Genomic DNA, 25889 nt, shown 5'->3' with positions numbered 1-25889 from the left:
TTAGACTAAATAATACAGGGCTATTTGGCTGTTAATTCTGAACTGCTGCAGTTTTTTTTCTTTGCAGCCGTCATGGCAACATTCTCTATGCGCGCAGGTGTGCTCCGAGGCTGACTGATGGCTAATCAGGATTTGTTGAAAGATAAGAAAGAAGGAAAAAGAAACAGCAGCAAAAGTCAGCGCTCAACGAATTGTGGGTGTGTGCGTGCACGGGCGTGTGCCCTGAGGTTTCTTAGTTGCAGAGTAAATAAGTGCACAATTAGCAGGATCTTCTTTTTTTATAGTGTAGTAGTACAGTAGTTCTCGCAGATTGTTGTAAATGAAGTGGAATAATGCAAAATGTGTGTTTTATCTCAGAAAACAAAGTGACAATTGTGATTTAAGGCTCTGCTCTATGCCGAAAAGGCAGACACATGCTTGAGGTATATTCATCCTTTCGGAGAATAGAAGCGCTACCTTGCAGTTGAGCTTTTGTCAGTTTATGGATGTTGCTGTCATGTAAGGCACCCTGTACACACAGTGAGCAGCACAGTGTGCAGTTAAAAGAAGGCTTGGGCAACAGGAATACAGACCATAGACAGGAAGTACCCAATCCATGCCCACAGGGGACTACCTGTCCCACACTACGGCTTTACGATTCTGTTGAGGTAATGGCGTTAATTACCCCTGCAATGTTTGCACGTACCAGAATTCAGACATCCAGTGAATTTGGGCTTTAGTGGCTCACTGCTCAGGATTCTGTACAAGACAATACTTGTGAGGCTGCTACTTTAGCTGCATAATTTTAGATGTTGTGTGTTTGCCACCCTAATGGAAATCACCCAGTCAGCCATGGAGTTGTTTGAGAATATGTGTCTAGGTGTGGTTCTTGGTGAGCCAATCAAACTCACCCTCTGGTTTCAAAGGAACACTAAACAAATAATGGAGTGATATTACTTTGCAGTTACCATGGAGGTTCTGCCCTATCATACAGCCCACTAATCAAAAAGCCTCTGTGTCATGTCTGGAGGTCTGGATGTCATCATGTGTCTCTCTCTCTCTCTCTCTCTCTCTCTCTCTCTCTCTCTCTCTCTCTCTCTCTCTCTCTCTCTCTCTCTCTCTCTCTCTCTTTTTCTCTCTCTTGTCTCTCAGGCCTCAGCATCCGTGGTTCCCAGGAGGAGGACCCTCCTGACCCCCAGCTCATGCGCCTGGACAACATGCTGCTGGCGGAGGGCGTGTCAGGACCAGAGAAAGGGGGTGGATCAGCCGCTGCAGCCGCTGCAGCTGCAGCCTCGGGCGGGGCCTCAGACAACTCCATCGAACACTCAGACTACAGATCCAAACTCACCCAGATCAGACAGATCTACCACACAGAGCTGGAGAAATACGAACAGGTGGGTGTGAGTCACACCTTTAACCTCCTTTACATCACACCTTTAAGCTTCATAGGCTTGCATGATGTTTTTCATTCTCACTTTGCCCTGATGTTCTAGAAATATTGCCAGTAATATTAATCACCATGAGTACAAAACTGGGAACAAAATATTCCCCTTGTAATATTGTAAACATGTATATATTGTGTGGTTCGTGAACAAATTCTGAGGAGTGGTGCAGTCGACTCAGTAAAATGAGAATACGATCAACTCATTAGGCTGCCACGTTGAGCTTCAGCAATAAAACAGAGGAGTATTATAGGAGAAAATGAAAGGTTGGAACACTGCCTCAGCAAGGCGGCGAGGTAAATTACACAAATGTACTCTCTCATTCTGAGAGATAGTATTGCCTGGAGTGAAGGCATCTTTCTTAGGGGTGTTTCCCTGTTTAATTATCTAAATGTAAATACTTAACGAATTTTACTCAGAGTAATGAGCTAAAGTGTGCACAACGTAAATGAGTTATTCTAATGAATCATGTATGAACTACTGGTTTAACAAAAAGCTGGTTAAATTCTCTCTGTGCTGGGCCAAAGCCAAATTGCAAATCGGCATTTGCATTCATAGATGACTTCACCTATTAAGTCATTGAAGCACTCAGCAGTAGGATAAATACAGGGCACGTTCAGTGAAGATGCTTTTAACCAAGGGAGGCGGGTCAGCTACTTAGAGAGTTGTACCTCGCCAAAAGATACAGCCAGGAGTACACTAACAGGGCTGGGTTATGCTCTGTGATTTCTCTGCAGGCGTGTAACGAGTTCACCACCCATGTGATGAACCTGCTGAGGGAGCAGTCCCGCACGCGACCCATCTCTCCCAAAGAGATCGAGCGCATGGTGGGGATCATCCACCGCAAGTTCAGCTCCATCCAGATGCAGCTCAAACAGAGCACCTGTGAGGCCGTCATGATCCTGCGCTCCAGATTCCTTGATGCCAGGTCAGTGTGTATATATGTGCGTGTGTGTTCCTGTGTGTTTCACTGTGATGCACAAAACCAATGTTTCTCGCCTGGAGCATCGGAAGGTACCCATAGACAGAACTCTATGTAGACATATGATCGTAATAACAACATTAGAGAAATGCACTTCCTGTCTGAGAAAAAACGAACCCACAACATACAGCGCCAAAGAGCACACTGCAAATATTCACAGATGATCTTGCCATAAAGTGCATTCGTTATGTATTATAGCCATCTTCTCAAAACAATCATCCGCTAGCACCTGAAAGCAGTTTAGATTAAATGAAGCAGGAACAAAGTCATGTGTAATTGGTGGAGTGGAGGTCATGAGCAGGTGTTCTGGATTACTGTAATAACAAACAGTTTGTGGAGTGGAGCTCTAAGGAGAGCGGGAGGAAGTTTAGGGCTAAAGCAAACCAAGCAGAAGCACATTTGCTTCCCATTGCTTTCGTGAAGTGCAGTAAACAAGGCAAAATAAGTTAATGCTCAATAACATGGTAAGTAGTGCCCTGGGGGGAAGAAGGGGACCCGGATCTAGTTAGAGTTGCTTTGCTCCCACTGAAGTTCCCTGGGGCTGTGGCACTTCAGGAAGAATGCTCAGCTGGGCATGTTGTGATTTCTATAATGTACCGAGATGCACTCCGACTGGGCAATTGGGCCTAGCTCTCCATCACCACGCCTACCCATCCACTGCACTAAACACTACACATTACACGCTTGGACTGGAGATCAGAGACCAACAGACCAAATTAAGCAATGTACTGTACGTGTTTGTGTTGTGTGTGTTTGTGGGTCGCCGGATGGCTTGGTGTCTGTTGATGAGGATGGTGCTGAAAGGCAGGACACAATATTCCGGTCCAGACGCCTCTCTCAGACCCACATTCCTCATTATTTTCACCATTTATGTGTGAGATTGATTGTGCAATTTGTCTGTTCCAAATGGATGAGTTAATACTGGTCTTGCTAATGAGCTTGGCCTTTCTCTCATTTTGTTCACTTTTCAGGCGGAAAAGAAGAAACTTCAGCAAGCAGGCGACGGAAATCTTAAACGAGTATTTCTACTCGCACCTCAGCAACCCATATCCCAGTGAAGAAGCCAAAGAGGAGTTGGCCAAGAAGTGCAGCATCACAGTATCCCAGGTGGGTGCAGATTCCTTGTCTCAGACGCAGTGGCTGTTGGGTAATCAGGGGGGAAAAGGCAGTAAACAAGGCCCCTGGCTGCAACACCAGACCAGCCTGGAAGGACGGCTATTCCGCACTATCAGAGCCCAGTGTCTTTATCTTACCTTGACATTGAGCCTAATGACACCTCAGTTCGGGTGTGTTCGGCCTATCGCAGCAGTAGCCATGGGGAGGGGAGGTCAGTATCCTCAATAGTGGCCTCAATAGGAGGTCTACAGTGGGTTAGCCCTCCATAGCTATCCACTCTAGGCCTGTTAATCCTCCGTATATGTCAACTCTGGGCCTACAGTATGTTAGCCTTTCAATAGCTGTCCACTCTGGGCCTACAATATGTTAGCCTTTCAATAGGTGTCCACTCTGGGCCTACAGTAAGTTAGCCTTAAAATAGCTGTCCACTCTGGGCCTACAGTATGTTAGCCTTTCAATAGCTGTCCACTCTGGGCCTACAGTATGTTAGCCTTTCAATAGCTGTCCACTCTGGGCCTACAGTATGTTAGCCTTTCAATAGCTGTCCACTCTGGGTCTCCTGCCATTTTCTTTCTCATTCCCATCTGCCATGCGTGTTCTCTGTCTGCCTGATCAGTCCAGGTGACTGGATGTCTACCAGTATAGGTTATCCAGTAAATAAATATGATTTTTAAGGTGTACGTGTGTGGTCACAGTGGCTTGTACATGGAGACGACACTGCTTCACCCACTAAACATTTTGTTTTTACAGACAACTTATGTGACTTTCCCACTTGACCTTTAGCCTAATAGTTGGGTTAACCTGAAGGCAATATAATCTCTCACACCCAAACCAATTTAGTATTGTTATCTTCCTGCACTCTGTTCTGCTACTATTGTTACACCTTGAACCATTTAGATTTTTGTATTCTAGTTCAGATGTTAATCCATGGCTGTTCCAATTTGAGAATTACCCATACAAGAAACACTGATTTGCAATGTTCTCTCTTTTCTGTGGGGAGGGGGTGTGAAAGGGTATATTGAGTGTAGTCATGCAGTCAGATACTGTAAAAGCCCATTCTTTTTTGCCTTCAGGGGGTGGGAAGCACCATCACAGTATCACAGGTATGTCATGACTTCTCCTGATCCACTGTTGTTGTTTTCATTCTTTGGTATATTTTCTTTGTTTCTGTATGTGCACCTTCACAGTCTACCACTGCACACAGCTCCCCTCCCTCACACAAATGGACTGATATCCTGGCATAACAAATGTGTCCGATGCTATTTTCATGTAAGCATACCATGATTACAGTTTTACTGTAGGTTTGGCACCAAGCAAGTTCCACTGTGATACATAGAGCGTGTTATTTTGCTGTTGAATCTCACACATCAGCGTGTGAGCAAATCATATGCAAAGACTAGGGATCATACAACATTTCCATTTGTATTTTCAGCTCACTTTTAATCGTTTTTTTACGATTGTTAAATACCAGTTCAAGATAACACCCATGCCACCACACTGTGTTTGTTTTGATGTCTCATGTCATATCATTTCACTTTTTTGTTATTTCTATAACACAAATCATTTGTTTTCTATACTGTATGCATTTTTTGTTAGTTGTAGATCATTTGTTAGGTATGTTCCTCTTGGTTTTAAAACATGCAGCGTGTGTCTAATGTTCTGCTTTCTACCTGTGTGCTTCATGTTAGTTGAAGGAGTGGACATTGACCCTCACAAGTGGAACAATTCTTTGTTCTGAGTGCTTCACTAAACAGGACACTGTAGGAGTTCCCAGGAGGACAAATCAGTCCAGAAATAAGAGGTCTTTTACAAATTCACTTGAACTCATCTCAAGCCCCATTAGCAGGGTTCTCCTTGACAAGCCTAGGCCACTGCAGCCACTCCTGCTGACTACTTTTGAGTTAGACTAAGCCAAGTCCTCTTTGAGTTTGTCATCCTAAAATACTCAAGCATAGGAGGAGAGCCAGGAAAGTTACTCCAGAGAATGAGTGTTTGGGTATTTCCAAATAACCTCAAATTTAATGGTGAACTTCAATGACTGTAGTAGAACTATGTGAATCAATAAGCATTAAATATCAGCCTGAAGGTTATCACAGATGTCTAGGTGGATTGTACTGCTTTGATTAATGGATTGATTAAGTAGGTTTGGGTGGACATTATACAATGCCTATATTCTTCTCTGACAAGAAGGAACGGAGTGTGAGTTTCATTGCATGAACATCATTTTGGAAAAAAGTAACCTAACTTAGATCTGTAAAACATGTGCACCAACACTTACAAGCATGATTTGGACTTCTCATCCAATCAAAGGAATGGATTACTTATTTACTGGTGAAGTAAACAGCATATCCTCGGACTATACCATCCGAGGCCAAATGTGCTTGTTTGTAGCGACCATCAGTGATGCGAAAGGAGCTAATGGTGTTGTTTAAAAGTTGACCTCACTTCATGAAGCAATGGCCCTCTAAATGCAGGATGCAGTTGTATTATTTCACTCTGTCAGTTTGCATGTGTGACACTGGGCTCCTAAATGAAAGCATGTGATTGGACGGCAGTGGTTTGTGTCTTGGTTTATGGATGTGTCTGGGGCCATAATTGATATCTTCTCCAGACAGTGCTGCTGTGAGGGGTCACTCTGCTCCCAGGGCACGAACAGGGACAGGCAGCTCTCCAGACGGACAAACGAGAGAGTTCAGAACACATGGCCGACTCAGCACCGCAATCTGTGGTTGCCCAGTTCAGAGCTCACACTCTTCAATTGAGCGACACTTATCAATATTTCAGGTCATTATATATTTAGGCGAGGGCGCGAGGGATGCCTTGGGTTAATGTGTTAAGTATTAATGTTCTCTGTTCTATTATTGATAATATAAGTAGCAGCACGGCCACTGAAACCACCTTTGTCTGTATAATTAAGACCCAAGTGTGAGGCTTCATTAAGGAGTTCTCTAAGAAGTCCTTATAAATCCAGTTGTATTGAGATCTGGGAAAGATCATCTATTCTCTTTCGATGACAAGAGCGGTGTATTGACCCGGAATGGGACAGAAATGTTAGTGGATTATTAACTACTGTTACATGCCCTCTCTAGTGGGTCGCTGAGAACAAACCCGGTGTCGTGTTCTTGCAAGGAGTCTGCATGGCCATTATACAATCGCTCCCTTTGATGCAGCTGCTGAGGTCAGGTAATTCAGTCTTTCAACCTGGCTCCCACTAACACAGGGAAGTCAATTGAATGCACGGTCTGCCACAAGATAAAAGGGAATTAGTTCTGTGGATTGGGTTGTGGTCCTTACCTTACGGTGCCTGCATTTACACAATGTTTCGCGCAACCTGTGAATCACCAAAGCCAGGGTTCAGTGGGCAGGAGTAAAATGTGTGTAGACCAGAGGAAGTGGCCCCTGAGTACCCAGGCTAGGTGATGCTAACACTGCTGAGGCTGTGCAATCTAACAACACCAAACAGTGGTTAAATACAGTCATAACAGCTTGTCCTGAATAACAGAATTACACTGACCTGAACACTGAACACATCACAAACTGATATACTGATATATTAAATACCATTTCAACATTATATATCCTGTCAAAGCAATTCTGTTTTTGATTAATTGATTGCAATACTTTTCTATTTCAAGCATTCATGTAACACTGTTGAATACCGGATAGTGAATTATTATCAAGAATCAGAAGCAAATATCTCTGACAGAACTACTGTTTGTATAGCATACCAAAACCAGTGATAGTCACAATGATGATCATTACTGGTATAAAAATGTTCAAAGGCCCCTCATATACTGCTAATCCAAGCTCAGTGTCATAATCATTGTGTTTATTATGCACTATAATGCCATGTAGATGGGCTGCATAAAGTGTCTGGCTATGTTGGGCTCGGTAGTTTTCATTATGTTGTGGCCCTTGTGTTAACACAACGCTGCTGATAAGTGACTTTTTTATGATGCGCTGTGAGGCCCATAGATGCCATTGAAGCAGACGGGTGTACGGCATCAGTCTTGGTCCAGCATGTGTTTTCATAAAGGATGGATTAAAGGCAGCTCCAGCCATTACCCAGAAGCACACACAGACAGGCAGCTCAGTTTGGCCTTTACTATTAGATGAAACAGGCCAGAGGCTTTAGAGAGCTGGCTGGATGCTTGTTTTTACCTATGCTTTGTTTTTTTCTCCCTTAAATGTTAGCCCCTGTACTATACCGCAGAATCATCACTGTTATTAAATGCATTTATTTTAATTAACTGTAATAATGATAATTGTATACTTCATTTAGTTCTGCATTTACTAAAATATAACAATGTCATTGCATTTGCCTTAAAGTGATTTCTCAAAGCAGGGTAATGTGTTTTTGTTTCCTGTTAAATATATACAGTAATATCCCAGTAATGATACCACTCAGAGAGAGGTTTTCTATGGTCTGCAATGCTGTTGGTGATCTGGCTCAAAGGGTGAGACTGCCTGCATCCTGTCTGCCCTTAAAAACCACTGTAAGCAGGTTAAGTAAAAAGGATGATGGCTAGGGCTTTCATTGCATCCAATTAAACCTTGCTTGTTAGTTTAACCTCTAGGTAAACCCATCAAACAATTGATGTCAAGGAAACCATGCCAACAGTGGCTTCGCCTGAATGGTCATTAATTTTAATTGCCTAGATATTAAAGATTTAGAAGCACAGAGACATGCAGGATAGAAATGATCTGATGTCATGCAAATCCAGTCAGTTTGCGCTTGCTGCAGTATTGGCGGGCTGCTGGAGATATTAAAAAGTAAGCGCAGGGGTGGAAATTAAATAAAGCTTCATTAGGGGCAGCTGCTCTTTGGCTGGTCCGGCAGAAGGCTGCAGGAGCTGAGAGGGGAGCCATAGCACGGCGACAGGCCACTCTAATTTATAGGACTATTAAAACACAAACCTAATCTCATTATTATTCCACTATTATTGCAGAGCCAGCATTCACACACTGGTTTTACCCCATGCAAAGAAAATGTCAATCTTTCTTTCTACTATGAGAGACAGTTTTATTTCTATCACAGTGCGGTAATATTGAAGTAGTAGTCATAGTAATATAATATAAATATTGAAATGTAGAAATGTAAATATAGAAACTGCAGTTTAGAAATATAGAAGCTGGACCCTATACTGTTTTTAATGTTAGCATTTACTAGTATTGTTAAAGTGAGGTTTCAGGTTTCAATTTGAAGAGACACAGCAGACATTGTCCTGAGATTGTATTTCATATGGACGCAACAGTTCCTCATAAACCCCTTGACTTTTTTCACATTTTGTTGTGTTACAGCCTGAATTCATAACAAGGTCTCACCCATCTACAACATCATACCTCATAATGACAAAGTGAAAACATGTTTTTAGAAATGTTTGCTCATTTACTGAAAATGAAATACAGACATACTGTATCTAATTTACATAAGTATTAACACCCCTGAGTCAATACATGTTCGAATCACCTTTGGCAGCGCTTACAGCTGTGATTCTTTCTGGGTAAGTCTAAGAGCTTTGCACACCTGGATTGTACACTATTTGCACATTATTATTTTTTCAAGCTCTGTCAAGTTGGTTGTTGATAATTACTAGACAGCCATTTTCAAGTCTTGCCATAGATTTTCAAGCCGATTTAAATCAAAACTGTAACTAGGCCACTCAGAAACATTCAATGTCATCTTGATAAGCAACTCCAGTGTGTATTTGGCTTTGTGTTTTCGGTTATTGTCCTGCTGAAAGGTGAATTTGTCTCCCAGTGTCAGTTGGAAAGCAAACTGAACCATGTTTTCCTCTAAGACTTTGCCTGTGCTTAGCTCCATTCCGTTTCTTTTTATCCTAAGAAACTCCCTAGTCTTTGCCGATGACAAACATATCCATAACATGATGCAGCCACCACCATGCTTGAAAATATGGAGTGGTACTCAGTGATGTGTTGTGTTGGATTTGCCACAAACATAATGCTTTGCATTCAGGACATAAATTGAATTTCTTTGCCACATTTTTTGCAGTTTTACTTTAGTGCCTTATTGCAAACAGGATGCATGTTTTAGAATAGTTTTTATTCGGTAAAGGCTTCCTTCTTTTCACTCTGTCATTTAGGTTAGTATTGTGGAGTAACTACAATATTTGTTGATCCATCCTCAGTTTTTTCCTATCACAGCCAATAAACTCTGTAACTGTTTTAAAGTCACCATTGACCTCCTGGTGAAATCCCTGAGTGGTTTCCTTCCTCGCCGGCAACTGAGTTAGGAAAGTAATGACGCACCATCCGCAGTGTAATTAATAACTTCACCATGCTCAAAGGGATATTCAAAGTCAGATTTTTGCGAGGTATTGGAAATCCTCCCTGGTCTTTGTGGTTAAATCTGTGTTTAAAAAACACTGCTCGACTAAGGGACCTTACAGATAAGGGTATGTGTGTTGTACAGAGATGAGATAGTCATTGAAAACCATGTTAACCACTATTATTGCTACTTATTACGTGACTTCTTAAGCACATTTTTACACCTGAACTTGACGCTTGCCATAACAAAAATCTTGAGTCAATAAGTATTCAACCTATTTCATCTTTTCATTTTTTCTTAATTTGCAAACATTTCTAAAAACATAATACCACTTTGACATTATGGGGGATTGTGTGTAGGCCAGGGACACAATCTCAATTTAATCCATTTAAAATTCAGGCTGTAACACAACAAAATGTGGGAAAAGTCAAGGGGTGTGAATAGTTTGTGAAGGCACTTTAGGTCTCACTGTTACTCTTTGACCTCACCATAGCACCACAATGCCTGTGTCCTGTGTTATGCAGCCCGGCTGACAGAATGTGCCGTGGCCAGCCATGGGTTTGATGCTCTGCACTGGTGTAGTACGCAATATCCTTCATTAATAATCTGTTAAAAACACAAGCAAGTTCTACCACCAATGCAGAAGCAAACAAGTCTATACATTTCTTTGAGTGTAATGGCAGAACTTGTTTCCTTAGCAATAGGCCTGGCAATGTAATACAGTCAGGAGAACTTTTCAGTTTGTGTTGTGGGAGACGAGCAACCCCTGGTGTGTTGGTTTTGTCAAGAGACAAACAGAGGGCATGTCATGCTCACTTTTATGAAAACGCACAAGTGATTCCTGATTATTGCTTAATTAGCCTGCATACCCAGTGGACATTACTGCAGGGGCTGGGAATTGGGTACTTGATGGACCCAAACGTCTTGAAACAATCACACTGCTCAGTGCACAGTGCCTTGGCTGCTTGACGTCTGACACCTCGGCTCTCCCTCTGCTCTCTCCCCCAGGTATCCAACTGGTTCGGCAACAAGAGAATCCGGTACAAGAAGAACATAGGCAAGTTCCAGGAAGAAGCTAACCTGTACGCTGCTAAGACTGCAGTAACAGCAGCGCATGCAGTGGCCGCCGCAGTGCAGAACAGCCAGACCAACTCCCCTACCACACCCAACTCCGGTAGGCACCCCTGTGCAGGCCCTAACTCTGCCATCCACCCCCAGCCCTCAGCCCCCAGCCCCCCATGCCTCACCCCCACTCACGCACCATTCACACAGGCAGGAGTGACAGGCACTGCTCCCAGCCTGGGGATCCCAGAGTCTCCTGTCTTTGAGACAGTCGATGCCAAATAAGACAAGCAAACTCATGCATAAAGAGTGCGTTCTTGGTTTGTGAACCGAGAACAGATGTATTTCTGGCAAAAAGACAATTCAAAATGATGTCACTGAGGTTTTGTTTTCCCTTGACTTTTCCTCAGCCCCCCCTCTAATTTCTCAAACTGTAGCTCCACTGTATGGTAGTGCATTTTATACTAAGAGAGATTGAAAATAATAGCTGGGAGCAGTTAGAGTAGACTGTATAGGTTACCAATGTGAAATAACAACAACAATGCACACAATTATTAATGAATAGGACTCACAAATGACAATACAAAGACATCCAACACAATGTATAGTCCAGGAGAATGACTGTGATTTTGGACTTGGCTGACCTGACAAGGGGATGTGATCTGGTAAGCGATAGCTATTTGAAGTGGTCCCCTTTTTCTTGCACCCAGGATTCCAGATGAAAGATGAAGAATTTCAGCTGGACTCTGCAGAGAGCAAAAACACTCTTTTAACCAACATGTTTACTGGTACTGCTCTTTTCATAAGCTTCTTATTGTCCTTGTCATTGGTATATGATATTTCCCCACTAACAGTAGATAAGGATTAAGGGATGTGGAACAAATTTGGAGCTTAAAGCCACCAGCCACATATTGAATCTCTGTTTGTGTCATGTGATTTTCATTCAGTTTGTTTTGCCTCCTTTTTGGGGAAAATCTGTATAGCCTCTCAGAGTTCTGACATGACCATAATCCTCTCCTCTATCTTGTATTTCCTTGCTTTCCGTCCTTTCCTTTTGTAGTTGCTTACTTTCTGGGAATCTAGTAACTGAGTGTAGTAGTGGGCGTTGTGTTCCTATGTACAGTAGATTGTGTCTGCGTTTGTGTCTCTCTGTGCGCTTGTGTGTGTTTAGTTAGTATGTACTCTTCCCTCGTAGCCCTCAATATAGTTATTCAGCTACTTACATCTTCCCTTTCCAGGTTCTTCAGGTTCTTTTAACCTCCCAAACTCTGGGGACATGTTCTTGAGCATGCAGTCTCTGAATGGGGATTCTTACCAAGGGGCACAAGTCGGAGTCAATGTGCAGTCACAGGTAGGAGCCAAAAACAGGGACAGGTCCTGTGTGCAAATGCACAGAGCCGTCCCAGTTTTGCCTGTGTGCTGAGCCATCCACAGTGCAGTCTGAAGTACAGTAACTAAGATATGCTGCCCACATTGGGCCAGCTCAAATTCCCACAGTCAGGTCTCCACTGCAAAAGTGAGCCACACTGTGAGCTCCATTTTCTTTTTTACTGACTCTAATTCGCTTTGGATGGAATATTCTGGCCTACCTAAAAATATCCCACCCCATTGCTATCAACAATTATTTATAAAAGCCTCCAGAAAATGGATTTATTTCATCTCTGTAACAGACTTGATTGAAGTTTCCATTTTGTGAATGCATTTGGCTTTGACTTGAGCTCTTGGGTTGGTGTTGGGTTTTATGGTCCCCTACATTCCTTCCTCTCTTGTATCTTTTCCTGTCTTTGTCTCATTTTGGTTGGTGTTACATATTGTCGTTGTCATCCATTATGTTATTTCTTCAGGTTCAGAGACACATAGAGGAGCATAATCATACGCATGTCAGATGAACCCCTTAGAACTAGAGACGTATGGCTTTTTAACACTTTAAAGAACATATGAATCATGTCTGTACAATACAACTGTATTGTCCATATGTTACAGCAAACATGTCCTCGTCATTATGTCCATTCGGATGTATTCCTCCCCTCTATTTGTTTGTGCATATAGCTTTGTTTACAAAACACATTGTATGTTTGAATACTTTATGTGTATCGTGTGGCCGTGCTTTTCCCAATGGTATGTCTCAACGTTAGAATTGAGACATTTTCCACAATAACTTTCGACATAGCCATAGGTAGAGTAGTCATTTAGATGACAGTGGATATACTCTACATGCATTGGATAATGCAAACACCCACCTTAATGTGTTGTCTGTGTCTCATAGTCCCTTTCCACATGGAGTAAGTCCTGTATGTTTTGAAATGTGGCGTTGAGCATGTGTGTTAATGTAAAAACCCCATGCCACAGTGAGTTGACAGCCATGCCCACCCTCTCTCTCCCCACAGGTGGATACCCTGCGCCATGTTATCAGTCAGACGGCAGGATACAGTGAAGCTCTGGGGGGGAACACTATGTACAGCCCAAATGGCTTGAATGTAAGTGATCTCGGTATCCTCTTCCTGTAGGCACCATTCTGGAGACAGTGGTTATTTTTCATTACCTTGAGCAGACCTTGTCCAAACTGGATCCATTCTACTGTAAACATTATACACATAATGGTAGTAGTGTGTAGCTCAGACGGAGAACACCCCGTGTTGCTGCCAACTGTCTGATTAAAGTGCCATCTTAGACAAATGAATTGCACTAATTGATTTTATTTCTTGACTCATTATACATGTCCTTTTCTTATAAAAAAGTTTTGAATGTTACTTGAAAGGTTGAATGGAAATCTAGGATGTCAGGAGAATACATAGTAGCAGCTGGGAGCCAGGGAGTGAGAAACTCCATTCAGCACTGCCGCAGCAACGCAGCAAGTGATTGAGCTTCTTAAAGGATAGAGCAAACATGACACTGGAGATTAGAGATTGTAGGAAAGTTGGCACATTTTCATTGCTGGGGGATAAAAGCAGAGTTTAATGAAACACACCTAGATCATAGTGCAGGTGGAATAAAAACACATTGGATTTAAAATCCCGTTTTTGATTTTATAAACATCTTGTAATACCTTATGTGACTGAAAGCAAAATGACATAAGTAGGCTTTTAGTTGTATTCTATATTTAGTTTAGCTGTTTTGAAATGCTTCAGAGCTTTTGCCATATCCTTATCACCATGATAAAATATGAAAGTGAGATCGCCTGCAGCCTTTTCCAGACGTGAATTCCATCTTCGTTGATGAGGGCTGATGGTTCTTTTTTATAACACAGTGCATTATCTGAAGCCATCAGAGTAAAGATTAATTTGTTTGATGAGAAAGGATAGAGGCAGAGGGAGAGAGAGAAATGGTTACTGACATATTTCCCTTTGCAATGTCAGAGAGAAACTATTACCTTTTGTTGTCTTCATGTTGCCATGGTTGGGACAGTAGAGATGTGAAGGCTTGGTTATTTTCAGCTTCCCAACATGACAGCTATTGTTATTGAGAGGCATTTTAATATCATGAGCTAATATATACATTCTGATAGTCATATAAAAGTTGTACATTTTCAGTATTGCAAAGAGGTGAACCTAATACTTTCGACATTGCCAACCTTTGTCAATTAACCGCTTAGATGTTTAATTTTCCATACTTGACAATCACTTGACATTCACAAACTGGGATACATATTTGGAAGTATATTAAAATATCACACTGTTATCTTTAAAATAAAAATAATTGGGGGGATTTACCATGTAAGCAAGCACACACACGATAACACAGGTCGTTGTTAGTGTTCTTGGACAGCGTTTGGTGTCATTTTGGTTTTGTTGAACACCTTTTAGCCCGCAGGCCTTTAGAAGAAGTGTCAACCTCTAGCAGGCTCAACTGAAGTGTTTCTCACTCTCTCACTTTCCTTCACTGTTTAGGCCAGTGCTCAATTAATCACCACACAAACATACTCTCTGAAATACAACATTACTGACAAGTCAACACATCCAATAATAGCACGTGAAAAGAGTAGAAACACCCAGAAAACAACAAAAACATGCTTTGGATAATTCATTTAAAGAGATGGAGAGGCCTTCTCATACAGCAATACTCTTATTTCAATGCAGTACCGACATTGTGACAAAGCAGACCAGATAAAGCTATTTATTGACCTATTCCAGTCGATCTAAATCATCAAAATACTAATTCCACCAATGAACAACGAGTGCTAGAGCCCCCAATGTACAGTAATGCAGACGGATTGTTTTGATAATGAAGTGCATCATAGATTAATTAGCATACGCTAACCTTTTGTTTTGTTGATGGTGACGAAGGAGATCCAGCAAAGGCTAGTCCCTGCCGCGAGCCAATCGGAGTCAGGCTGGCTCAGACTGGCTCTCTGGGAAAGGCCCTGCCACGTCACTTCCACTCAGCATTCCCCACCTCACCCACCCCCAGCCCTCCTTCTTCCTGACTGACATAAGAATATGTAGCGACAAGCTGTCTGCCACTGCTGAAATCTGATTAGACATTGATTTCAGGGATCGCTCCCATTGGCTGAGGCATAAGGCACATTTGTTTCTAGGAGTCTCATGGCTGATGCTAGTATAATGCAGAGAATGGCCATTGGCTTTCCAGTTGTACTGCATACTACTGTATATCAAAGCAGATACCTCTTTTTATTTATTAATTAGTAAATGAGCATATGGTCACAAACAAACTCTACACAATAAGAATGACTCTTTTACCTGTATTTTGGTTATCTGTATTACTAAATATATTTTATTGTACAGAGTCATCTTATTCTCCCTCACATGAAAACATTTTGGTTAACTGGTAACTGGTCTTGATTACAAATATAGGTTCCTTATGAAGCATTATGTTGTTAACATGGTTTTCTTTCATTTGTAGTATTTCGTTTTGATCCCTTCTCTTCTGCTTCCTTCCTAGGCTAATGGGGGATGGCACGATGCAATGACTCCATCTTCTGTAATCTCCCCGACAGAAGGACCTGGAAGTGTGCACTCTGATACCTCGAATTGATCTGTTATCGATGCATCTGATCCCCAAGCTGTAGAGCGTGAACTTTCACTGACTGACCAACCAGAGAGGATAAACAAAACTTTTTTTCAGAACTAATTGTCTGCTACATCTACCAGAGTCCTCAACCCCCCTCACAATGATGTTCTACAATATGGACACCTGATGTTTTCTTGGTAGTTCAGTGAAGTCTTCGCTCAAACTCCATCAGTCTCATGATTATATTTCACCATTTCTCTATTTTATGTCTGTCATTTGAAGGGGTAAGCACATGTACCAATCAAACAAGGCCCAGATGTTTATTGCGCAACATTCATTTAAATTGACAATTGATTTAAGAAGTGATGTTCCCCAAGCTGAATTTCTTCCTAAGTGGATGGCATTTGGTGTTGTCATATGCATTCTAAAATGTTTTGGTTTTGAAATGCAATATATATCATTTGTGTTTTGTTTTAGATCAGCTAATTCCCTTGGTATCTTACCTACTGTATATTGACTAACAAAGTAGAAGTTCCATCACTGAACGCAAGGAGTGCAGCAAATAAGAAATGCTACTGTTGTAAACTCACTGGCAGCTTGGAAGAGTTGCTTTCAGTATTAGTTTAGCCTTACAACCACCAGGTTGACATGCAGTCCTTTCGTTGACATGCAGTCCTTTCATTGACAAGACTAATGGGATAACACTGTATTTTGGGACAAAATCTTCAAGCATAGAAAATGACAACTTTATATAGGTTAACATTCTGTGTGAGGTGAAAGTCATGTGATATTCAAATGTTATTTTGAGCTATTGGTTGAAATAGTCATGGGTCTAACAGTAAATCCAACCAGTTATAGCACTTCCTTTTGGCATGTGACAAGATACCAGTCACACAAAATATGTTGTATATAATATAGCTTAAGAGTATTTATACATCCCACCAATCAATACACAGCTTTATTACCTCATTCAAACTCATAGGAACCAATAGATTTTCAACATTTCTATAGCTTAGAGTGCTCACTTACTACCTCTAAACAATATCACCACCATAGTTTTTGTCTTTTTATTTAACATTTTTATTTAGTGGTTTTGATTACATCTTGTAATAAACTCTTTGTTTTTGTTCATGTAATCTAATGTATATTTTAATCTTAAAAAAAGAATGTTGCTTTATTGCAACTTCAAAAAGACAAAAACAAGAAAATGTATGATGTTAACAACAATAATATTAATACTAAGAATAATGAGAAAAAAAAAGTAATTTTTAAAAATAAGAGGGAGAGGTGCAAAATTGTTAATTGGTGGATTTTGAGGGAGGGGCTAGGAGAATGTTGGTCATAAATTAACACCAAACAGTAAAACTGTTGTAAATACTGAAGAACATTTTGAATGTTGCTCATCTTGTTACTAATTCACACAAAAAATCATTATAAAAACTGTAATACATAGAGGTTTCAGTTTTCAGAACTGTACATTTCAAGCTCTGTTTGACAGGGTTCAAACTTTCTTTCTCTTTTTTGTATTGTATGTGATTCTGAAACCGATAAAGTCATGGAAAATGATTTGTGGCAGTGATTCTAACGTATTAAAAATGTTTAGTGTTTCTTTCTAACCCGACTACACCCTGGACTGAAAAGTCTTCCTTGTGGTAGTTCTGTGTAATTTCAAACATGAATAAACGTTTTGCTTTAAAAATTGAAATTTGTTCTTATTATTAATTTGTACATTACTACTAACAATCATTCCCCATATATACATATATAATTTACATTTATTTGACTTTGACATTCAGTCATGATCAGAATGCATTACAGAAACTAGTAAAGTCAAAAGTAATAGCGTATCTATATATGGCTCATAAGACCCCTACATTGCATAAAGGGTTGATACATTGCATAAAGTATGACCAATCAAGGTCATTCATTCTGTTGTGGCATGCTTAATATCAAACTATCAACCCTTAAAGAAAGCATGGTTTATCCACAGGGCCAGACAAGGCTATAAGACTTCAGGGCCCATTTCAGGCATTTGCTTTGATATAAATACGAGGAACAGCTTGCAAGATACCATTACATGGGCTCCCAAGTGGTGCAGCGGTCTAAGGCACCTCATGTCAGTGCTAGAGGTGTCACTACAGACCCTGGTTCAACTCCAGGCTGTATCACATACGGCCGTGATTGGGAGTCCAATAGGACTTGCAATTCACAATTATTATTGTAAGTAAGAATGTGTTCTTAACCTTTCTCGGGCAGGCATTCCGCTAGCGGAACCCCTCCACAACATTCCGCTGAAAAGGCAGCGTGCTAAATTAAAAAATTGTTTTTTTAAATATGTAACTTTCACACATTAACAAGTCCAATACAGCAAATGAAAGATAAACATTTGTTAATCTACCCATCGTGTCCGATTTAAAAAATGCTTTACAGCGAAAGCACAACATATGTTAGGTCATAGCCAAGTCAAAAAAACACACAGCCATTTTTCCAGCCAAAGAGAAGAGTAACAAGAAGCAGAAATATAGATAAAATGAATCACTAACCTTTGATGATCTTCATCAGATAGGGCATCATTTTACACAATACATATATAAATCTCAGTTTACATTGGCACGTTACGTGCAGTAATGTTTTGATTCCAAAACATCCGGTAATTTTTGCAGAAACATTGATAAAAGATACAATTGTTATTTACGGAATTAAAGATAGACTTCTCCTTAATGCAACCGCTGTGTCAGATTTCAAGAAAACTTTACGGAAAAAGCATAATCTGAGAACGGCGCTCAGAACCCAAAACAGCCAGAGGAATATCCACCATTTTGGAGTGAACAGAAGTTAGAAACAAGTTATTAACTTACCTTTGATGATCTTCATCAGAAGGCACTCTCAGGAATCCCAGTTCGACAATAAATGACTGATTTGTTCCATAAAGTTCCATAATGTCCATAATTTATGTCCAAATAGCCATTTGTTGTTAGCGTGTTCAGCCCAGTAATTCATCGAGGCGCAGGCACTTTGTCCAGACAAAAACTTGAAAAATTCCGTTACAGGTCATAGAAACAAGTCAAACGATGTATGGAATCAATCTTTAGGATGTTTTTACTGACTTGACTATAAAAATTACGTGAAAAATGACAAGACGGACATCTGACGAGATCATAGTAATAGTTATATTTGTTGCCTGAGTCCTCTGACAAAGGCAACTAAATGAATTGGGATGTTTGCAGATTTGTGATTAATCCAAATCCTGGATTATCCTAAACAAACAACATGTAAAACTTATTGGACAGTGAAGTAAGCTTCTCATGGATGTCTGCATGGAAATGCATTTAGATGCAAAGAGCTGAGTATTGAAGAGCCTGCCAATTATGAAGATTAGAGTAAAGATGAGGAAATATGTCTAATTGAAGAAAAAAAATTGATCAGAGACAGAACTTAGTGTACAAAATATAATTACCCAATGTGACTTTCCAATAGGAACTTGTTTCAAAAGACTGCTACACTCTATCATGCCTCTCCTGTTTCATAGCACTGTTTAAGTGGTCTTTGCTCTCAGTTGAAACTGTGGCTGGAAGGTGAAGACTTAATTGAACCTGGTTTGGAGGTTATTGCGAAGGTGGCATGCTTGGTGCAATTAACTGAAATGTCAGGCTGTTCTAATTCCAGTTATTCTGTCTGTCTGTGGTAGAAAGGCTGTCTCAATGGGTCATTGGTTACCAATTTAAAATGGAAATTGACATCCATTTATTCCCATTTTCGTAGCAGACTCCTTGGAAAGGGACTGTGCATTTACTGCGACTGAAAAGGGAAGCATGCAGCTATGTAAGGGCAAAATAAAAAACAGAAATACCTTGTTTACATAAGTATTACACTCTTTGCAATGAGACTCCAAATAATGTTCAGGTGCATCCTGTTGCCATTGATCGTCCTTGAGATGTTTCTACATCTTGATTGGAGTCCACCTGCGGTAAATTCAATTGATTGGAAATGATTTGGAAAGGCAAACACCTGTCTATATAAGGTCCCACAGTTGACAGTGTATGTCAGAGCAAAACCCAAGCCATGAGGTCAAAGGAATTATCCATAGAGCTCCGAGACAGCAATGTGTTGAGGCACAGATCTGGGGAAGGGTACCAAAACATTTCTGCAGCTTTGAAGGTCCCCAAGAACACAGTGGCCTCCTTCATTCTTAAATGGAAGGAGTTTGGAACCACGAAGACTCTTCCTAGCAATCGTGGGAGAAGGGCCTTGGCAAGAAGGTGACCAAGAACCTGATGGTCACTCTGACAGAGCTCCAGAGTTCCTCTGGAGAGAAGGACAATCATCTCTGCAGCACTCCACAAATTTCTCAGTAATAGGCAAATGACAGCCTGCTTGGAGTTTGCCAAAAGGCACCTAAAGACTCTCAGACCATGAGAAACAACATTCTCTGGTCTGATAAAAAAAAACAAGATTAAACTGAATGCAAAGCGTCACGCCTGGAGGAAACCAGGCACCACTCATTACGAAGTTTCACCTTCCACAGTCAAGACAACGCAGGGGTGACTTTGGGACAAGTCTCTGAATGTCCTTAAGTGGCCCAGCCAGAACCCGATCGAACGTCTTCTGAGAGACCTGAAAATAGCTGTGCAGCGACGCTCCCCATCCAAGCTTGAAAGGATCTGCTGAGAAGAATGGGAAAAACTCCCCCAATACAGGTGTTCCAAGCTTGTAGCGTCATACCCAAAGGTGCGTCAACAAAATACTGAGTAAAGGTTCTGAATACTTATGCAAATGTGATATTTCAAGTAAAAAAATATTATAATAATTTACAAACATGCCTAAAAACCTTTTTTTTGCTTTGTCATTGTGGGGTATTGTGTGTAGATTGATGAGAGAAATTGTTTAATCCATTTTAGAATGAGGGTGTGATGTAACAAAATGTGGAAAAAGTCAAGGGGTCTGAATACTTTCTGAATGCATTGTATATTTGATGAAACACCGAATTAGGCCTTAGTGCTATTTGGCCTGAGTGATATTAGCTCGTAGAAACGCATTGAATAACACATTCATACAACAATAAATCTAAAGGAAGTATGGTTTTAGGTGTCTGAGATGCACCTGATACATATAGGAAATCATTACAATAATTTTAAAAAAAAGTTACATATGTAACACTGCTTCCCCAAAAAATCATATTAATTTTCATTCATGTTCTACCGGTCTGTACCGGGTTATCTTCAGACAGAGAGTCCCATTTTTCGATGGTTGGGTCATAGCATAGCCTATGGCTCAAACTGTTCGGATTTGACAGACGTTTTTGTGAGAAGACCTGCTCGAAGTTGGAACGCCGGCGTCACGAGGCCGGTGAATTTTCTGGTTGTCGTAGAATAAACGTAGAACACGTTCGTGAGTCTCAGATAGTTTCTAGTTTAAACAGAGGGATTTTGATGTCAATGTTTTTATTATGTGGGCTCGGACATTTACTCCAGGTAACACTAGCTAAGAGCATGGTATACACCCCAAGATATATTCGCTATGAAAGCTCAGTTTCAACTGTAAATGATGGATTAAATACCACACATTTAAAACAGACCAGCATTGTAATTCATGTGGCATTATTTAATTTAGGCTAGCACATGGCAAACTGGCTACTGTAGCTATACCTACATCATGCAGTATGAACCAAGAGTGTGAATAGATCATGTGTTACTGTTGTATTTATATTGTATAGCTCAACAATAATGTAACAAACCCCTGAAAGAGTTTCTGCACATACAGTAGTGATGTGCACTGAGCAAACTATTCATTATTTTTGAACAACTCTTTTTACTGACACGAGAGGCATGATTCGTTTTAATGACTTGTTCATTTTAGTAATTCGTTTGATCTGCTGGCCGCAATGAGTCCTACAGCAGGATTGATATACGCTCCTCCCGCTCAGGAGTTCTAGTCCAGAAACGTGTTCCGACCATGAACTGTCCGTCATAAATGCGCGCAGGAAAATAGATTACGCTGCAGGAAGCATAGAGAAGAAAAATACATGTACCAAGAAGTAATCATATTTGTATAACTAGCAATGAATACATTTAGATTGTTTAAAGCACACTTTTACAAGTCTCAGTCGGAAAATAAAGCTCCAATAAGCCCCCTAAAGTGAACGACATATGAAGGAGAGGCTTGTAGAATCATAACACTTTCGAGTCGTCAGTTCATCGTTCACCGGTAGGGGGTCCTGTGTGCTCTGGGCATTACAGACTCAGATTAACGAAATTAGTCGAAAGATTCGTTTTTTTGACCGAAGGAGTCGAAAAGATCCGTCAGTAAAAATAGTCAACCTTTCCATCACTAACATACAGTCGGAACCCTATGCGGTGTGCAACGTTAATAAATAAACAAGACCCATTTAAGTTTTTTTTTATAAACAATTTAAGTATTTCTTTATTGTTCAAATATGATCCATTAGGCTTTTTATAATCAAATATGAAAAATGACCAAAAGACCTTTAGAAATAAAGAAGTTACATTTATCAAATAAGAATCCTACTAAAGCTTTCTCTAAGGTTCATTAAAGACAACATTTTCCAAGTAAAATTTACCATGAAAATCATGCATCATTAAATATGGAAATCTTGAATTATATTAGCATTCTGCAAGATCTGAGCTGACGCCAATTAAATTAAAGAAAGATGTAATTGATTTTATTAAGGTAGAGTTCATATTCTGTTAAATGCAAATTTGACATGCAATTTTCTACTCTTGTTGATTTATTGCTGCTAGTACATTGTTCAAAGACCCATGTTACATTTCAATAGGGAAACAATGTTTATACATTAAAATTTAAACTGCTCTTATTGCCTGGCTCTACTCACACCAGATGAAATTGGTATGATTTCAAATATAAATTAATAGACACATTTGTAATTCTGCAGCAAAAGGCAATCTTCCTATTTTTCATTAGGCTCCTTTAATATTTCATTGAAGCACCACACACCCATTACAGCACAGGGCTTTTACTGCACAGGGCCTGCCTGGCTCTCACTGCTTGGTGGGTGATGTATAGTCAAATGCATTGCTTTTCCACAACACATTTGATTAACAATGTGCACAGACATCTCCACTGCAGGAAAATAGCAATGGAGATGGAAGATGATTGCTGTTTTTGGTTTGATTCTGTATCTATGTAAATGACTGAGTATGTTAGCATTATGTAGGCTTATTCTGCTGTTTAAAATGGCCATCTGTCACCAAATAAACTACACTAACATTAGGCTACCAGCACAACCTTAATAGCGGGTAAAGACTTCTGAAAGAAGCAGCATAATATTATTTGAAAAGCATGGACATGTATTTAGCATGCCCTCTTGCATTTTGATCATGTGATAGTTGTAGGGAATTCAGCAAATATTGGCTGTCTGGATGTGGTCAACACTCATTACACAAACACGTCAGTTTGCCTTCAGTGGATATGGTTATTTTATAATGCACTTGCTTCATCACGTGCATATAGCACACGACTCAAGCTGTAGACTAGTTTGATTTATTGAGTATGAGCATTATGGGGCATGGACTCTCTATACTGAGTTAATCTGGAGTGCTGATTTCTATAAAGACATGAGTCCTAAGTGGCCTTTGAGCTATAAACAGTACAGTTAATTAACATTTGATCCCACCTATCCTTGCATCTCTGGAGTTCATTCTCAATTTCATTTCAAAGCACACTGAAACCATTCCACCATCTTTCCCTCCCCATAGCTAGTACAATGTACGTTCTTATATGAGGATAGCAACAAGGCTTCAAGTAGCCTCCTTTCCAAACTGATGGTGGCTTATCTTACCCTTGTTGGGTAATGGCAGGCCTGTGAAGGCTTGTGACAGGAGACAGATGTTCTCTTTACCTCTCAGCAGAGGCATGTCAGCAAGCACGGGATTCCTTTGTGCTGGTAAAGTACACTGACATCAAGTCCCCCCCCAAAAAAAGAGAAAAGAGAAAAAGGCATATCAATGAAATCAGACCTCTCTCTCTCCTTCTCTCTCGCCTTCTCTCCCTCCTTCTCTCTCCTTCCCCCCACCCTTATGAGCAAGTCATAGATTGGTCTCTTTAAATGCTCTATGTACCTAGAGCATAGTCAGATCAGTAGGTTATATTCTGTAATGGGAAGTCATTTGATTTTGGTCTGGTGCTGTGTGTTCTCAATCCCTTGCTGCTACATTTATATTTTATAGCTCATGTTTCACTCTATATTAACAGCTGTGGCTTGTTTTCACCATCTGCAGACAATTACTTTGAGTTTACTTGGCTTTGTTATAATAGCATGTTTTCTTCTAGCATCTCTCTCAATAGGCACTGTACCACAATCTCTGACAGGTGCTGAAGCATTTGCTCAGGAGACACAGAGAGTTGAATTATTATTGCATTATTTAGTCTTGAAATAAACAAACAAGTTCCTTACAAGCATCATGTGCTACCAAGTCTCCATTGAGTAGCTATTACATATCACGTGTTCAATTATTCTGTGCAGCCTATTATCATTCACATCAACTAGCAAGCACCCCCAATGCCCCTTTCCAGCTCCAACAGGCTACCGTTAATGTGTAATACTTCCCCGGCCGTACCCTCTCATTTGCTCCTCACTATCTCTTTGTTCTCTGACCTTTCTACATTCACCTTGCCTTGTTTCACCTATTTCCTATCACCAGACTAGTTCGGGTTCTGTTCCACAGTCTAGTTTCAGTATAATAACTTGACACTTCACATTGCATTAGTCTTAGTCTCGACAACAAGGTTATGTGACCTATAGTGTCAGAGAGCATACTCCATGCTTGCCTGGAGTAGCTATTTATCAAGACAGCTTTGGGCCACCTATGATTCAGAGCAGAACAAATACTGATGTGAGGCTGTGGCTAGTCTGCTGAGGCGATGTTTGTGTGGCAACAAGACCTTTAGCGACCACCGTAAAGGCTGTACAGTAGCCCTCTCTTGGAATAGTAACCATGTTACAGAACTTGGAAGTATACTTAATGCAAGCATACTTTTAGCTCATGAGTTTTTTGTGACCTGACCAGTTAAAGCTCATGAATATATACTGCAAATTATACCCACTAGTATGAGGTAGCAGGAAAGATGTTATGCTATCATGAATGAAGATCCACAGGATCAACATCAATAGATACATAGCAACACCACTGTGTGTACAGAAAATGTGCTATCAATTAAGGGCAAGGAGATACCAAATGAATTAATACTCAATACCCCAAACTCTTGATTAAAGACAATGAGCTCAGAGGCTAGCCAAGCGTTGAGCTGGCCAGGGTGGAGTGGAGAGGCCTACAGTAGGGCCGAAGAGAAGGCGGCTGCTGCTGTGAAACCTGAGGAGGTCATTAGGAGACCAGTGACCTCATTGGTACAGCGCTCTTACAAGCCACCCACTGGCATGATGTCATACTTCACATGTCATCAATCATCCCAGCACCTATGGCCACTAAAAATGACGAGTATATAGATACTGACCATTCAAGAATACTTTCATGACAAACAGACGTGTTAAAGTGAAATTCAATGGAACTGATAACAGCACGTTTAAGTTGACTCAATGGTCAATTATAGTTGTTTTTAACACATCGCCTTCTCTATCCACAATATTTGGGCACACGCCACAACATTGATTGGTTTATGTTGTTCAAGTGTTAGTTGTGTATAAATTGAATGATATTGGGGCATTCACCAAAGCCAAAACATTAAGGTATAACTAAAGCGTGAAGACTAGGTATCAGTTCCGGCTAACACAAGTCTTCAGGTCTTGCATAAGCGAACCTCCTTAGCCACATTCAACTGACTTTCACTCCCCCTAGCTACGTATTTTTGAAATACTCCTGTATGTGATCTGATACAAATTTCTTCATGCGTCTGCTGGCTCCCTGGTGTAATGGAGTCCGGGCAAGGGCCGCCAGCCTGGAATCCAATATTAAACCTAATTTGTAGTCAATGTCACCTATGTGCAGCAGTGCTTGCCATGTAACCTGCCTCTGACCAAGGGTCCTCACTTTATTATGTAGGCCTCTGGATAGAATGG

The 25889-nt window shown here is 40.6% G+C and overlaps 1 protein-coding gene across 6 annotated transcripts in view; it reads left to right on the top strand.

The window, feature by feature from the left end:
• The window catches only part of LOC118358283 (pre-B-cell leukemia transcription factor 3-like), a 75990-nt gene extending 59177 nt beyond the window's left edge, over positions 1–16813 (top strand). Inside the window, exons 3-11 of one of the 6 annotated variants that reach the window (XM_035735909.2) lie at positions 1132–1373; positions 2159–2349; positions 3375–3510; positions 4593–4622; positions 10817–10982; positions 11581–11658; positions 12109–12221; positions 13258–13347; positions 15770–16813. In XM_035735909.2, coding sequence (XP_035591802.1) covers positions 1132–1373; positions 2159–2349; positions 3375–3510; positions 4593–4622; positions 10817–10982; positions 11581–11658; positions 12109–12221; positions 13258–13347; positions 15770–15862 — 1139 coding nt within the window. In that variant the 3' untranslated portion in view covers positions 15863–16813. The remainder of the gene's footprint in view (positions 1–1131; positions 1374–2158; positions 2350–3374; positions 3511–4592; positions 4623–10816; positions 10983–11580; positions 11659–12108; positions 12222–13257; positions 13348–15769) is intronic. The other 5 variants (XM_035735911.2, XM_035735913.2, XM_052478758.1 and 2 more) reach the window with 5 other exon arrangements.
• Positions 16814–25889: the final 9076 nt, after the last annotated feature.

Source organism: Oncorhynchus keta, chromosome 25, assembly GCF_023373465.1.
Source record: "Oncorhynchus keta strain PuntledgeMale-10-30-2019 chromosome 25, Oket_V2, whole genome shotgun sequence".
Taxonomy (NCBI): Eukaryota; Metazoa; Chordata; class Actinopteri; order Salmoniformes; family Salmonidae; genus Oncorhynchus; species Oncorhynchus keta.
Note: the sequence above shows the minus strand (reverse complement) of the source record. Positions and strands in the feature narration are given on the sequence as shown.